This window comes from Acinonyx jubatus, chromosome C2 (genome assembly GCF_027475565.1).
Source record: "Acinonyx jubatus isolate Ajub_Pintada_27869175 chromosome C2, VMU_Ajub_asm_v1.0, whole genome shotgun sequence".
NCBI classification, from domain to species: Eukaryota; Metazoa; Chordata; class Mammalia; order Carnivora; family Felidae; genus Acinonyx; species Acinonyx jubatus.
The window spans coordinates 57300540-57316512 of NC_069384.1; the positions used below are offsets into that span (position 1 = coordinate 57300540).

General features: G+C 43.7%; 1 protein-coding gene across 5 annotated transcripts in view; it reads left to right on the plus strand.

The window, feature by feature from the left end:
* The first annotated feature begins 2075 nt into the window (after positions 1-2075).
* PLCXD2 (phosphatidylinositol specific phospholipase C X domain containing 2) overlaps positions 2076-15973 on the plus strand; it is a 50581-nt gene continuing 36683 nt past the window's right edge. The window contains exons 1-2 of one of the 5 annotated variants that reach the window (XM_027077692.2): positions 2076-2432; positions 2546-2825. In XM_027077692.2, the coding sequence (XP_026933493.1) occupies positions 2663-2825 (163 nt within the window). In that variant the 5' untranslated portion in view covers positions 2076-2432; positions 2546-2662. Of the gene's footprint in view, positions 2826-15973 lie in introns of all 5 variants that reach the window. The other 4 variants (XM_053220838.1, XM_027077691.2, XM_053220839.1 and 1 more) reach the window with 4 other exon arrangements.

Here is a 15973-nt window from a genome sequence, read left to right on the forward strand (position 1 = left end):
AGAACAAAAGCAATACACGTTCCCACCTATCAAACATGAGCCTGTATTCTAAGGCTTTTGCTACCTACGAGTGTGGTCTGAACCAGCACAGCCACATACTTAGGAATGCAGAATCTGTGCCCATCTCAGAACAGTGCAATCAGAATATGATAGATTTACACCTTAATGTGTGAAAATCATCCCTCTAAGACACTGCAGAGAACCCCCAAGCTTCTGCCTCCTTCTAACAAACAGCACCCGCTGGACACCAAGTACAAATACCGTGATTTCATCTGCAAGATCTCTCCCAGGACTGACTCAAGAACATATGAAAAACATACGAAGAGAGTGTTGCCTTCTTTGGAGCTGTTTTCTTGTCCAAATCAAGTAGTTGTGATCAAAAAAGCTGCCAATTTCATAGAGGTGCAAACCTTCTCATCTTCAGTGACTCCACTTCTCTGGTGTTTGAATTTTCACAGTGCTGTCTCTAAGTCTAAAGTTTCACGCTTTTTTAATATGCTCACTCCTTCCTCGAAGAGCTCAAAACTCAAGGGGAAGAAAAGACATTGAAATGGACATTCCACAATAGAGCTTAAAGCACACATTTTGCTTGCCTTGGTCAGTTGCATAAAGTTTTGTGTTTAGAAATTCTTTTTAAAAGGTTTGAAGCTCAAGGAAAGCCCAGAAAGGTGACATTTCAAAAGTAAATGTTGTGCTCGTCCTTTACAGAGTGATTTTTCTCTGAGGAAAAAAAAAAAAAATTGTGGACTCAAACAGACAACATATTCTCAATATCCTGTGGTGTACTTGAAAAAAGAGCGCTATATTGAAGTGCCCTTTAAATATCAGAAGATACATGATAAATAGTGTACACTTTCTTTTTATTAAACAAGGGATACTCCTCTAAGGGGGAAAAAAAAAACTTTCTGTAATACCATGCAGCTCAGAGCGCTGAAAAAACAGGCTTAAATGAATGTTAAAAATAGCCTAGAAGAGGAACCTTTAGTAAGATGTCAAAAGGGAGTCATAGGCAGCAAGAGTTCTGTGTACTGAAATGCTGGGTACAGGCTGGGGCGCAGGCATTGCTGCTGTGGGGTTGGGGTGGGGGGTGGTCATTCGGTAATTAAATGTCAGCCTTCAGTTTTCCCTCAGCAAAGCTTGCTGTTTGCTTTTCATATAAGCCCCTCCTGAGTCAGCCAGGATCTGCCTGACCTGAAGCCTTCCAGGCCCTCACTATCAAGTTCCAGGTTGTTTTTCTTAATTTGCCAGTTTGCCAAGATGTTTTTGTGATTATCAATGTGCAATGTTCTCGAGTCATTAGAGACCCTATAGTTTACCACCATGAAAAAGTACCATTTGAAGGAATAGGGAATATTGCAGAAAGCATGGAAATGGGTTTGTGTGCCTACAAAGCCTCTGGGCTTGAGGATTTCATTCCGAAATAGGATTTCCAACTAGTGCCGACATAGGAACTGCTCCCTGAATGCCCCAGCAACCCTCCCTGCCTTATGTGGGTAGTGTGAAGAGCAAATGGAACAAAGAATTTGCAAGAAGGTTTCAAATAACAAAATAATACAAATGTAAGTTATCACGATCCCCTCCTCCGTAAAATGGGGAAAAGGGGCAAGTGAATCTTCATTATGTAACGGTTGAAACAAACCATCCTTGACGTTGTCATCCAAGTATGAGATATTGCACGTTTCTCAGCCTCTTTACTTCCCGTATGTCTGCTGCCTCTGTGGTTTATGGAAAGTGTAATACGTTCTATGTAATTGTCAGCGTGTGTGTGTCTACGGGAAAGAAGGAAGGAAAGAGACATTTGTGGTCGTGTTCAACATCTGAGTGCTGGCTGCGTGGAAGGCCGGAGGTAAGACCTGTCTGAGGTCTGACCAGCCCAGGCCAGCAAGTTTCCCTGCCTGCAGTCCCCGCAGCGGCGCCTGCCTAGCTTCACTGAGGCAGAAGTAGCGGAGGGAGGGGACCCGGCCGCGGAAGGGTGGGAGCGCTCGGAGGGGCAGCCCGGGAGGGCGCCAGCCAATCGGAGCGCGCTCCGCCAGCGGCCAATCACGGGCCGCGTAGCCCGGCAAATCTGCCCGGCAGTGCGGGGCGGGGCTGCAGGGAGTCCGGGTGCCGCCGGTTACACTTCTGAGCGCCTTCGGGAAGCCACAGGGCAGGGGGAGTGTGTGCTGAGAAGCCGGGGGAGGAGTAGTAGGCAGGCCCAGCTTCGGTGCCAGCCCAGTGACACACTAGCGGGGTAAATCTGGCTCGTGATGTTGCGGCCGGGCGCTCACGTGTGTGTAGACCCACCGGCTTCTCTGTGTGCCGTGTGGGCACCTGTCGTGTGAGTGGCTCCGGGCGTGGCTGCTCGTCGGACGTTCAGTTTCTGTAAGATTTATCTCTAGGGGCCTACCTAACCCCGGCTCCAGAGGGGAACGTAAGAAGTTTAACGGAGCCAGGTCTGAGCAGATTAAGGGAGTGGAACAGTGGCTGGGCCAGAGAGGGTGGGGACTGCGGGTGCTGGGGGGTGGGTGTGGGGGGTAGGGAACCATCTATTTGCCCCGTCTCCCAGGCAGAAGGCCCTTTGGCAAGACTGGCGTGACAAAGGTGGCCCTGGAATGTCTAGAGTCTGGACCATGATGATCACGGAGTGAGTGGCACCGGGCAGTTTGTTGACTGACAAAGAGGGATGCTAGCAGTTAGGAAGGTAAGGAGGAAACTCAGGATGGGGACCATCTGCTCCCCCAACCCCACCGGGACAAAGACATCATCGGAGGTCTGCAATGCCGACTGGATGGCCTCGCTCCCCCCTCACCTCCACAACGTCCCCCTTTCCAATCTGGCAATCCCAGGTACTCTTCTATTCCTACTTGTTCCCACTGTGTTTGCTTCTGCCATTTTAGTGTCATTAATGGATTGGGTTGCTTTTCTGTTGCGCTGAGAAAATAATTGTCAGTGACCTTACCAAACCTCTTTTTATTTCCAACCAAAAACTTAACACTGAAGCAGCTGCCATAAACAGATTTAAGTACACTGCATCATTGGCAAAAGAGACTCAGAAGAATGGAACACCATTTTTTGTTTATTTGTTTGTTTGGGTCTTTTGGTTTTGTTTGGTTTTGTTTTTACTTGACAGCCTCATGCTAAGAATGTTACATTCTTAATGTTGGAACCAGGCCACGTGAGGGGTGCATTTACCTGAGTCACTTAAAGAAAAAAGGAGAGCTCAAGAGTAATGAATAAAGAGCCATTGACAATTTTCGATCTGGATCAAAATCAAAACTGAAAAGTATTTCGTGTCTCATTCATCCGACCTTGCATATACGAAAAACAAACAAACAAAGAAACGAAGTAAACAAAGATTAGCATTAGAGAACAGGTTCAGAACCAGGACTGAGTATAAAGACACATGTTTTTGCTGTTGGAAAAGCCAGAATTAGAGAATACAAATGCTCATCAGAGGTCACAGGCAGTCATTAGGTGTGATGAGCTGGTGTTTGAAGATTTCTCTCTATATATACAGGTGTCTGCCTGACTGATCTAGAACTAAAGCCTTGAAAAGCACTTCTGCTCCAGCCACTGTTTCTCGCCTGGGGGTTTTATGCCTTGGCATCACTCTCATTAAATTTATTAAATGTGTCCTCTTCCTTCCACTCAAAGGCTGGTTAAAGCATGGTTTCTAGGGAAGGACGTGTGGCCTACAGTGATCCTGGTCTGCTGTGCTGGACAAAGTTCCAGCCGCCTCAACTTGAAAAGTACCCCTAGGGGCAGGGGAGGGACTACTGCCAATGTTTCTCCCACCTGGAGACATAACAGTTGATGTTCACCCCTAGACTACCAGACAAACTCCCAGGCATCCCTGGGAGCAGTCTGATTTTTTAGTGGCTGAAAAGATGACCTCATGCAACCCAGATCTTTGCTTTCTATGCATGAGGAAGAGCGGGGCTGGCTTCAGATGCAGCCTTTTCCTTACTTGCCTCTTTTTTTTGGAGGTCTTCCAGGTTCATTGTCCCTGTGGGCTCTTGTTGCTTTTGAGCAAAGAGAGGGCTGCTAAATCTCTTTATGGTTATGATCACTTGTGTTTTATCAGCCATTGACTATAGCTCCTTGGGAAATGCCTGATGGTCATGCTTCTGAACAGGTCTTTTCCATGTTTAATTGACGCCTGTGGAGTCATCACTGAGATGATACACAGGCTTCTTTTAACATTAGTCATTTGTCTTCGGGCTTTCCGGTGGAATTGTTTGGTCAGATGGTGTGGCAGGTAGTATGTGTTTGCAAACAGCATGGCATCTTAGGCAGGCCCTAAATGGCTCTGTCATTCTGGGCATGTCCGGGTAGGTTGGAGCTTCCTCCTTCCTGTTGTACTTTGGACGGCTCAAAGCACAGCAGCAGTTCTGCCTGTGGCCTTGCACTCTGACACCGTGACTCCAGAAGGGAGCTGGGCATTTGTTCTGCAATCTACAGGGTATCTCTCTAGAATTACTAGAATTACCAGGGGAGGGGGGCAAAACAGCCAGAGCTTGATGCTGTAACTGGAAATGCTATGATTAGCCACCATGGAAGACACAGGATTTGTTCACCCTGCTTTGTGAAGTCTGGTCCTTCTATGCAGGGGGAAAAAAAAGAAAGAGAGAGAGAGAGAGAAAGGAAAAATGACCTTGACTCTGACTCCCCAACATGCTGAATTCACTTCTGTGAATGCCCTTTCCCCAGCAGTGGAAGGGGCTTGAGTATATGTCTGCATAAGTCCAACACAGGAAAATCACATATTAAGTGCTAGCCATTTATGGACCCACCCCCACCCAACCCTGCCCCCTCCCCACCGCTTTTCTTTCCCCTACCTCAAGCTGAATATTCCCTAGCTAATGGCTAGCAGTCAAGCTCTGCCAAGCCTTGCTGAGAAATTCTGAAATACAGAAGGCATTCAGGAAGTGGTATTCATCATCTTCCTCCCCCATCTGCCCTCACCCTCTTCCCCTCCATAATCACCTTCATCGTAATAGTTATTATTTACTAAGCACTAACCTGCAGCACCCACTGGCAAACATTGCCTCAGATCTTTACACCTCCAAGATAGGTACTAACATCCTCATTTTGGAAATAAGAACGTTCTTGTCCAGAGAGGTTAATTTTTTTTAAGATCACACAAATAGTGAATAACAGTACTAACATTCAAGCCCCTATCTAGCTGGCTCCAAACCCATACACTATCCCTGTGCCTCCAAGGGGGGCCTTGGAAAGGGCAGAGCAGCTGTGTGTGTGTGTGTGTGTGTGTGTGTATTGGGGGAGGGGGTGGTAGTCTCTAGCTAAAAACCAGTTTTCACAGACTGTCCTCTGCAGCAGTGAAATAATTTTTAAAATCAGGTGGTCTTTATCTGAGTGATTATGTATCACTGGGAAGAGATAGATAGACACTCATATTTGTATAAATATCATATATATGAGTAATATATATTTTCATGTTTATAATTTCATATGTATATATGTATTTTATATGATATATGTGTGAGTGTGTGTGTGTGTGTGTGTGTGTGTGTGTGTATATATATATATATATATATATAGGTACAGAAGTATCCCTGTTTAAAACTAAAACCCAATAAGTTTCAAATTCAAATGTATTGCTTAAATCTATTTTGTGTGGTATGTATGTGGGCGTGTGCTCCTGTGTCTGACCGACGATGTGGGATGTCTGTAAGATTGTGTCAAATCTGTCAGGATGGGGGTGGGACAGCAGTGACCTGGGAAAGGTCAGAGAAAAGGCAATAACAGAACTGGAATCGAGTAAACTGTTAGATTGAAGTGCATCGGCTGCATTTGCCTAAGTCGTGATGGGAGAGAACATGTGTGAATGTGCACCTCTCAACAAAGCCTTGATGTATTATTTTACTTACACAACTGTTAAGGACACCTGTTAATGGCCAACATCACCCAAATATATTGAAATATCCCGGACAAGAACCTCAGAATGAATCTCATTGCCAAGTGTTTAGAATGACTGGGGACCCCAAGGGTAAAGGATCTGGAAATTGCAAAAATCAGATTTGTAAATTAGGCTTCAAAATCTACATATATTTTCACTGATGTTAATGAAAGCATGATATTCTTTTTGGACAAATGGACTGGTAGGAAAAATTTTTTCTGTAATTTGCATAGCTTTTAAATGAACTCTTTTTTTGTATTTTAGTGTATTCCTTCTCTTTTAAACCATGCTTTCCCCCTTCTTTTTATTGAAGGTAAACTCTTTAAAGTCTATCGGAGAGAGCCTTGAACTTAAGAAATTTGATATTGTTGATTCTGGCTGTTTGATACTGAAGAAGTATCTGAATTGCTCGGGACTTAATTTCCTCATTTGTAATTAAGACATTGGGTTAAATTAAATATAGAGTCTTTTCCAAATTAAAAATATTTTGATTAATTGGAGGTTTTGGTTTTTTTTAATAACTGTTCTTTACCTAAATGTGAAAAGAGATGGGAAGAATGACTTATGTTAGGTCTAAAAGCCATTTCTTTTAGGCCTCTTTAAAACAAGAGATGATTTTGGCATGTGCAAACAAGTACTCACAATTGCCAAAATGAAGCAAGGCCCTCTCACTTTAGCGTCCTAAAAGGGACTGTAGATTAGTGGCTCTAGATAAGCTGACCCTGAGTACATTTTAAGAAACTTCCATGCTCAGGCCTGGGGGAAGACCCAAAGATGAATCAGGCATCAACCCTAGTGTAAAGGAGCTTACGATGTAGTTTTATATACATATATTACTGTACATAATGAAAAATGATTGGGGTAAATATTAAAACAGAGATATAAAGAAGGTGTTATAGAGGCACACGGAATAGAAAGATTAATTCCCATTAGTCCCTACTTTTCAGATGAGGAACTGCTTTGTTGAAAAAAATGGCATTTAACCTGAGGTTTGAAGAATGGTCAAAATTTCAAGGGATGTGGCTAGGAGATCTGGGTTGGAAGGGGACTTTCCTGGTGAAATGAGCCAATTCAGGTAAGGGATGGGGGTATATACGGGAAGTGGTTGAAGGACTGACTTTCTTGCCTCCCAGTAATGCTTTGTTAGTACCTGTGTCCCAGCACTTCTAATCACATTATTATTTTTAGCTATCTGTCTTCCACATCGTCTATGAACAACTTGCACACGGAGAGTATGACTGATTTCTCTTTATAATCCTAGCTCCTAGTACAGGGAGGTATCTTGGTCATTGATGATGAGTGAATAATGGAATGCATGGAACTGGGGAGTAAGGATGCTGGAGAGTGGCTTGCTCACAGCCACCGTCCTGTTCCATTGTGATCAGAGCTAAACTGAATAGGTGAGTGAGGCTTACGTGGTGAAAAAACCATATGAAGCAACCTGAATGTTTTCTGACCATTTCTTGTTACTTCTGCATAATGTTCCCATAGGTCTAGACAGGCTCATCACTGAGCCCCGTTAGAAATGAAAATTCTGGGGGCACCGGGGTGGCTCAGTGGATTAAGCATCCAACTTCATCTCAGGTCATGATTTCACGGTTTGTGAGTTCAAGCCCCGAGTCGGGCTCCATGCTGATAGCTCAGAGCCTGGAGCCTGCTTCGGATTGTGTCTCCTTCTCTCTCTGCCCCTCCCCCACTTGTGCTCTGTCTCTCTCTGTCTCTCAAATAAATAAATAAATAAATGTAAAAAAATGAAAATTCTGAGGCAGAGCAAAATGGTCAGGAGGGTCAGATGCAGAATTCTGATGTAACTTCTGTCCTAGGAACAATTCTTTCTCCCGGCATCCTCTCTGCCTCCTTTCTTCCCTTGTCAAATTTCAGCTTCTCGTGTTACCTGTCTGGCCTCAGCCTCAGTCTGCTCTCATTTCTCATTCCCCTCTTCACCTTTCTTCCACTGACCTGGCCTCTCCTTTTCCAGTGTCAGCCCTTGCTCAGATGCTCCTCAGTGTTCTCCAATTCCCAGACCCTTCTCCATTCTCATCTTACTGACGATCATCCCCTTCTTTACCTTTCTGGAATTCTATCCTTGTCCCATGTCCCATGCAGCTCTGCCTTTGGCCACCTGGTGATTTCTTTAGCTCTTCTCACATCCCACACGCATGACATGTAGACAACATTACTACAGGGGCAGGATCATTACTCAAATCCTGCTTTGGGAAGTTGGATTAGGTCTGGTGCATCTAACAGAGATTTGGGGACCCAAAACAGCATAACATACACTGTGGTACAAGAAGTTTAGGTTGGCTCTGCTTTGAGGGTAGCATGAACCATGAGTTGGCCTTAGAAAGAAACCCATCCTCCTACAGGATTTGAGGCTGTGGAAAACCAAGGACCAAGCTGACTTTACCAGGATTGACCCAATCAAGCAAAACAATCTAATGGGACCAAAATGGACTCTTAAGTGAGAATAGTTTTAGTTGGTTTTCATTTTTTTTCCTCTGGGTGGTAATGGTGAGTAATAAAAAGAGGCTATGACTTTGGTGTTCTTATTAGTAGCTGTTTCTTCTAATTCTAAGAAAGCCCATCACATCCTTAGATTTCCCCACCCTTGCCCCCCAATCACACAAAAGCCACAAGAAATTCAAGAACCACACGTGTCTGTAAGAAGCAGAACCATGGATTGGTTTAGAGTGTTAATGCTAGAGCCACTCTGTCTGGATCTGAACCCCAACTCTGTCCCTCATGATTTTGTGACCTTGGGCAAGTTACTTAACCTCTCTGTGCTACAGTTTTCTTCTCTGTAAAACAAAGATAATAATGGCACTACCTCATTTAGTTAGTGTGAAAGTTAAATAAATTCATTCATATAGCTTGCTTAGAATAGTTTCTGTCACAAAATAATGTGTCTTTAGAAAATTAAGTATGATGGTCCTTTATTAAAAACCTGCACCTGGAATGGACAACCAAGAAAAAGTATAAGATCAATCCATACCCTAAAGTAATTTGCAGTCTAGTTAAGGAGCCGACCTTCCAATTAAGCCATGTGGCTCAGTGTTCCCTGTCTGATCAGATCAGGATAACTTGGTCATCCCCTCAAGGGACTTTGAATTAAGGGAAGGGTACCTGGAGGGTTGCCCAGGATGTGAGTACCAAAGGAGCTGTAAGTTGCAGGATGAGGGCTGACCAAGAGAGCCAGAAACTCCTCTTCAGCTACTTACTGTGTCCTCTCATCCCACATTCAGCTGTCCAACTTTGTCATCTGCAGCCATCCCAAGACTTTGGAAAAGACACAACTCTCTTTGACAGGACCACACTGGGAACTCCTCTTCTGCTCTTCTCATTTCCCCATCACTGGCCCTCCTTGCCTAGTCATTGTGCTCCCAGCTCCGGAGTAGGGATGTTACAGAATGCTTTCCTTTGAATAGGTCTTTTTACATACTTTATAACTCTCTCCGCAGCCATCAGAATAACCTCACAATCTCCAAACACACACACCACCACCCATTGCCCAGTGCAGGCACACTGAGCTCTGACCTTGGCCTCACCCTCAGAAGAGCCCAAATTCTCATGCCTCTTACTGTTTTCCCTTGATAAAGATCCTGCAAAACATTCCTACTGACCTCTCAAATCCTAGGAGCCCACGGCCTTCAACTACAGGCTGCTGTTTCAGATTTGCTTCTGAAGCTGAGAATCAGCTTCTATCACATGAGCTGATCTGGCCACCACCACCACCCCCGCCACCCCCTGCCCCCATCTCTGTGGGACAGGTTGGCTCCAGTCTCTCCCAGGCCCCTAAGAACTTCTAAGTTCAGGCACACTGAAGGGAATGTTAGTGAGATGCTTTGCCTTTGGGAAAAGATTGGACCTCTTTACAAATGCTGAGTAACTCTAATTAGAGTTTCAAACCAGGTCTTCAGAGGAGGGATTATTTATAGACATTGTAGTAGGTGTGTGTGTGTGTGTGTATGTGTGTGTGTATGTGTGTGTGTGTGTGTATGTGTGTGTGTGTGTATGTGTGTGTGTGTGAGAGAGAGAGAGAGAGGGAGGGAGGGAGGGAGGAAGGGAGGGAGGAGGGAAGGAGGGAGGGAGGGAAAGGATTTGAACACACATGGAGAACCGAACTGGCTGGGTGGGTTTGAGTAGTTCTGTACCTGGTTGAGCAGCGAGGGCCCTTCACCTTCTTTCAGCTATGGGAATTTGGATTCTATTGCTGAGTGCCCAGAAGGATCAATCAGCCAGTGGAGGATTACATTAGTAGGCCTCTGGTAGCTCCAAGATGAAATGGGTTTGGCCCCAGAGGCCTTGCATTGCTCTAAGGGGGAGATATAGGTTGTGATAACCATGAAGGGTCAGCCAGTCTTCCTTGGATGCATCTTCTACTAAGCAGCTGGAATTTTCTAAGAGAATGACAGGTGTTGTTGTTGTTGTTTTTGAATTTCCAATTATCCTAGAACTATTGGCTATAAGGTATTATTTTTTTCCAGAGAACGTTCTGTCAGTAATTTTTTCCTCTGTACAGACCTGACAAGATCAAAATAAAGAGAGAAGTAGGAAGCATTTGTACCCTGTAAAGCTAACGTCTTGGGGTGCACAGCAGTCTGCAGTAATGGTGGAACTGAACAGTTCTTAGACTCTGTCAGATTGAGATGAATATTTTATGAACATGTATGATTTGAAGGCTTCTTTGTTGGAAGCAATATTCTTATAAAGTATAATTGAAACTGGATGAAAAAATGCCAGAGATAAAGGTGAAGACAGTAGCCCTCCTTCGTCCCTGGGTTGGAGTTCAGGTCATTGACCTGACAGGAGGTGCCTGTATGGATCTTCATAAGAAATACGTGAGCACATTGTGTCAATTTGGCTAAAAATAATTGCAGGTGCTTAATTTTGGTTTTCATTACCTACGTTTGAAAAAATGTATTCATTTCAAGGAAATCATGTACTCAAAGGATATTCGTTGAGCACCTTTTGTGCCAGGTGCTGTGTTAGATGAGGTGAATATGGACAGCAGAAGATTCTTCTCCCTTCTCTTCATGAAATTATGATCTTAGAAGAAAGTCAAAATTCAAACCCTAGGGAGAAGAATGAGTGGGGTGCTGTAACACTCAGAAAGCCGGTTCCCACTTCCGTTGCTGGTAGGAGGCAGGAAGCCCAGTCAGTTGGGCTTTCAAGGGATGACCTTTGTGGAATCAAAGAGCAAGTAGTAAATAGCCAGGTGTTACAGGTAGAGGGAAGATTGTCACAATGCAGAGGTACTGTGGAGCGAGAGATTAGCGTGACCTTGAGGAAACCCGAGGAGTCTGGTGTGGTCAGAACATAGATTTCATTTAAACAAAGGAACAGAGACGAGTCGGGGAAAGTAGGCTAATGAGCCTGGTGTGCCATGCTAGATTAAACCTGAAACATTATCCCAGGGCAAACAGCAGCCATTGAAAGACTTGGTCAGGAATGGGTGAAAAGCCCTCAAATAACCTCATACGGATGAATAGAAACAAAGTGACACATCAGTTATTAGGAATGCTGAGGGATAATATGGGAAACTTATTTCTTTCATTCTATTTAGTACATACATATTGATTTCCTCTCACATGCCAGGCCCCCTCCTAGACACTAGCGGTTCAGTGATGATCATTACACGCTGCTCCTGCCTACAAAGAGCTTACACTCTAGTTGGAGAAATGGACATTTAATCGAGCAGTTATACTGGATGTGATGAGTCACTGCTTTCCTAAAAAACAAAACAAAACAAAACAAAACCTCAAGTAGTTCTAACACAATATACTATGATATACTACATAGAATGATTAGGGAAGTAGAAGTTACTGCTGAAAGGAGCATATAACAAGCATTTACCAAGACTTGGGAGTCTAGGGAGGCCTCCTAGAGGAAGTGTTGAATAAACTTCAGTTGGAAGGATGCACAGATATTAGCCCCCAGGATAAGAGAAGCAAGGAGAAGTGTTCTAGGAGAGGAAGCAATATGGGCGAAGACCTCTACGAGAGAAAGTGACCCACTAAACACACCAGAATCGTTCACACTAGTTGTACTGTCAGTTGCAAGGAGGAGAGGGGCAAGGAATAAGGCGGCAAGACACAGGGAGGTCTAATAAGGCATGTTAAGAAGGTGAATGACAAGGTCAGCTTCATGTTTTGGAAAGACCGCTCTGGCTGCAGTCCACGAAATGTATTAGAGTTGGGAGTGAGGTTGTTGATGAGGCCATCCAAGCGGGAGGAGATGTGGCCCTGAGGACAGGGACAGTGTGCATGAAGGAAAAGGGGAGACACTGGAGATATACTGGAGCAAGTATCCATAGGAGTTGGCAATTCATTGGAGGGTGAAAATAAGGGCAGAGAAGAAGGAGCAAGTTACAGGTGGTGGAGGGAAGCAGATGTGCTTAGTTTGGGGCATGCTGAGGTCGAGGTACCTGTGGGACTTACCAGAATTGGGAGAAGGGCATAGACAGCACCCAGTGGAAATTATTGCAGAGTTCAATCTCACTTTTCACAATTTGCCCAACCCTCTACCCTCACCCACAGCTACTATTATGTCTAATATAAGATGATTTGAGTTTGAAATTAGTGCCTTGTATATATGTATGTATGTGTGTATATATATATAAGTAATATATATATATATGTAAAATCATATATATATAATTTTACTTTGTTCAAGAACTCTGTCCTGAACTTCTAGTCCCAAATGAGCAACACTCGGAAGCTCATCTAGCATTCACTCATTCTGCATGAATTCTATCATGTCTTGTTTAATGATTTCTTCAACTACAGTGGCAGTTTGGGGGTGGGAGTCGAGGTTAGCTCTGTGTACTCCAGCACAAACCAGCTGTGAAATGGAAACTTTAGTAACTTTACCACGTCATCACATCCCATTTATGCCACACACTCATATCTAGGGTTACACTAAAGGCTTCATAAAAGCAGGAGAATTTTGTAGTAGAATATTTAGTTTAATATAGGTTTTTCTTCTACCCTAAACATTTTCTACTTTTCCCCTGAACGTTTGTATTAGTCTTATTTTTTTGTTAAAAACTGAAAGGTTGTTAAAGAGAATGTGATTATCTTAGAACTGAGAAGGCTTATCAGGGGATGATCAAGTGCCCTTTGTGAGGTGTTACTCTACCAATGATGATGCCATCTGTTCAGATACAAAGTAGAGTGATAATTAGCAAAATAGAGAAAAAATTTCTGATTAATGAATTACCTATACAATCTCTTACTTTGGGGTGGGGATCAGAGTCGACTGGATTATCTGAGGAAGAGTCTTTCAAAAGAAAATAGATACCCATCCATCTGTAGAGGACTGGGTGCTGGGCACCCAGGTGGCTCAGTCAGTTAAGCGTCTGACTTCGGCTCAGGTCATGATCTCGTGGTCCATGGGTTCAAGCCCCGCGTCGGGCTCTGCTTATAGCTCAGAGCCTGAAGCCTGGTTTGGATTCTGTGTCTCCCTCTCTCTCTGCCCCTCCCCACTCGTACTCTGTCTCTGTTTCTCTCTCAAAAGTAAATAAACATTAAAAAAATTTTTTTTAATGCCTCCCATACACGGAATTGAAACCCCTTTGACTCACATAAACCCTAGGATGTTGGGCCAATTCAGAGAATAACTAGGGCAGTTGGATTCTCATGGTGCCCTGCAGAGCCCCTGTGAGGCTTGGTGCCCCTCAGGACTCCTTCCTCAAGGCCAGAAGTGGGGACTGTTGGGGCAGACCTTTAACAAGCCCTGCTTGTATTTGTTTGACATATAACTACCTCTTTTGACAACATTCCAGGTCTGAAAAGCACCACTAAAATCCCTGATTTACTCCAACTGTCTAGCTCATCCAGCCAGGGAGGGGTAGACCAGGAGTAGCTCTCTGGATTCCTGGGCTGATATTGGTCCTCAGGCAGTGGGATGCCTCTTGGCTTCTGAGTGCATAAAAAGAAATTGATCAGCATCCTCTGCTTTCCAGTGTTTTGCCTTACCCAGTTGCTTTGTTGCCTTGTGAATAATTCTGAATTCAGTAGGCACCTGATTAAAAATTAAATTGGCCACATGGCTCTCTCAGATTTTCCAGGCAGATTGACAGTTATTATTAATACTCTACCACATGTCCTATGGAAAATAATCCAATCGGATAGGTAAAGTTTATCCCTTTGGGCCAACAAGGTTTAAAGATGTTATTCTGTGGTTTGGGAGTCTGCTAAATGGTCCCCTGATCTCGAGCCTTGGACTCATGTTGACTTGATTCTGTAAAGGCCAAAGATGCCTCAGCCTTTCTGCACTTGTCAGCATGGAGTCAAATTCTCTACAAATGCTGTATTTTCCCCAAGGACCTAATTCAGGTGTGTGACATGGGAGACCCATGTTATTAGAAATGTTATTAGAGATGTTATTAGAAAATACTTTACACAGGCATAAGTTGTAGGAAATCTACTCTCTGGGACTTTTCCTTTTAAATTGTTCAATTCAGTGTTTTATTATAGCTCCTCCTTTAGTCATCCTTTTTGGTTTATTTTTGTCCTGTGTGTTTTCTGACATATTCCTCCTCGTTGACCCAAATAACTCAAGCTAGGACAGATGGAGATAAATGGAACAAGGCATATAGGTGCTGGGGGTGAGGAGGTGCAGACAGTGAACTCAGCCTGTTTAAAGAGGATGGATGGACCAAAGAGAAGTTTGGGAAAGGATCAGAGTCCCTAGGCTTACCTGTCCTAAGCAACTCTCTCATCTGTTCATTCAAGCAATCATGCTTGCATTTATTCTGCATACACGTATTATTCGGTGCCTACTATATGCCAGAAACTTAGGAACTGTAGGGGTATGGGTGTGATAAGATATGCTCCCACCCTGAAAAATTCACAGTCAGATGGCAGTGACAGATATGGAGATAATTGCCACACAGTGTCCCAGGTTCATCACGTGTGGACAAAAGTCCGTGGGAGCACAACGAGAAAAGCGGTTGAATCTACTTGGCAGAGTCAGTGAGCTCACAGACAAATGATTGTGACCTGGGTCACATACAGGTAATTAAAATGAAAAGGCAGGGGACAATGAATTTATTTCCAAGGACTGTGAGGGTTTTCTGTTTTGTTTTGTTTTTTTAAGCAAATCTTTTGCTATATCCCGTAACCACAAGGCCCATTTCTTATATATAACTTTGCAAATGGGTATGTTCTAAGCTCAGGCCAACAGACCTACTTTAACATGCAAAATTACAATTTGTTCATATCACATTTCCACATTCATAGAGATGAAATACCTGATCCATAACACAAGATGTTTTCTATAAAAGCTGCCCTAAACATTTTCATCATTTAAAGACATGTTCATTTTTAGGTCTGTTCTTAATATTTTTTATCTCTATTTTTAGTTTTTATACACATGAGAAACAGGGTAAAGAAGTAGTTCAGAGTAGTTGAGAAGGGTTCTGTTTTAGCATACTTAGGATCAAATCCTAATTACTAGTTACATTACCTTGAATGAAAAGTGTAATCTCTCTGTCCCTTAATTTTCCCATCCATAAAATGGAAATAATTACAGTATCTACTTCATAAGCACAAGGTTAGAGAAAACACAGTCCATAAATCTGCCCTCATTCTGACATCAATTGCCAGTTTGGGGGTCTTCAAGATCACCCTTAGTTTTGCCAGATAATTTGCTAGAAGGACTGACAACTCACTGCAAACTGTTATACTCACAGTTACTGTTTGTTACAGCTAAAAGCTACCGGTTAAAATTGTCCAAGTGAAGAGGTGCACAAGGCACAGTTCCAAATGTGGAACCTCTGTTGTTCCATCGCCTGGAGCTATGAACAGCGCTACTGTCCTGGAATTGACGGGCGACAGTATGCACAAAGTACTGCTGGCCGGGGCAGCTCACCTGAGCCTTGGGGTCCAGAGTCTGTACTGAGGCTCCACATGGCTGACCTCAGTATCCAGCCCCTCTGAGGTCAAGCCTATATCTACATGACGCAAAGCCATTACCATAAATCTCATCCTTAGATTTTTTTGATGTGGCCCCAAAGTCCCCAGGTAAATAAGGATGCTCATATCAGGCAAGCTATTCCAAGGGTTCCAGAGA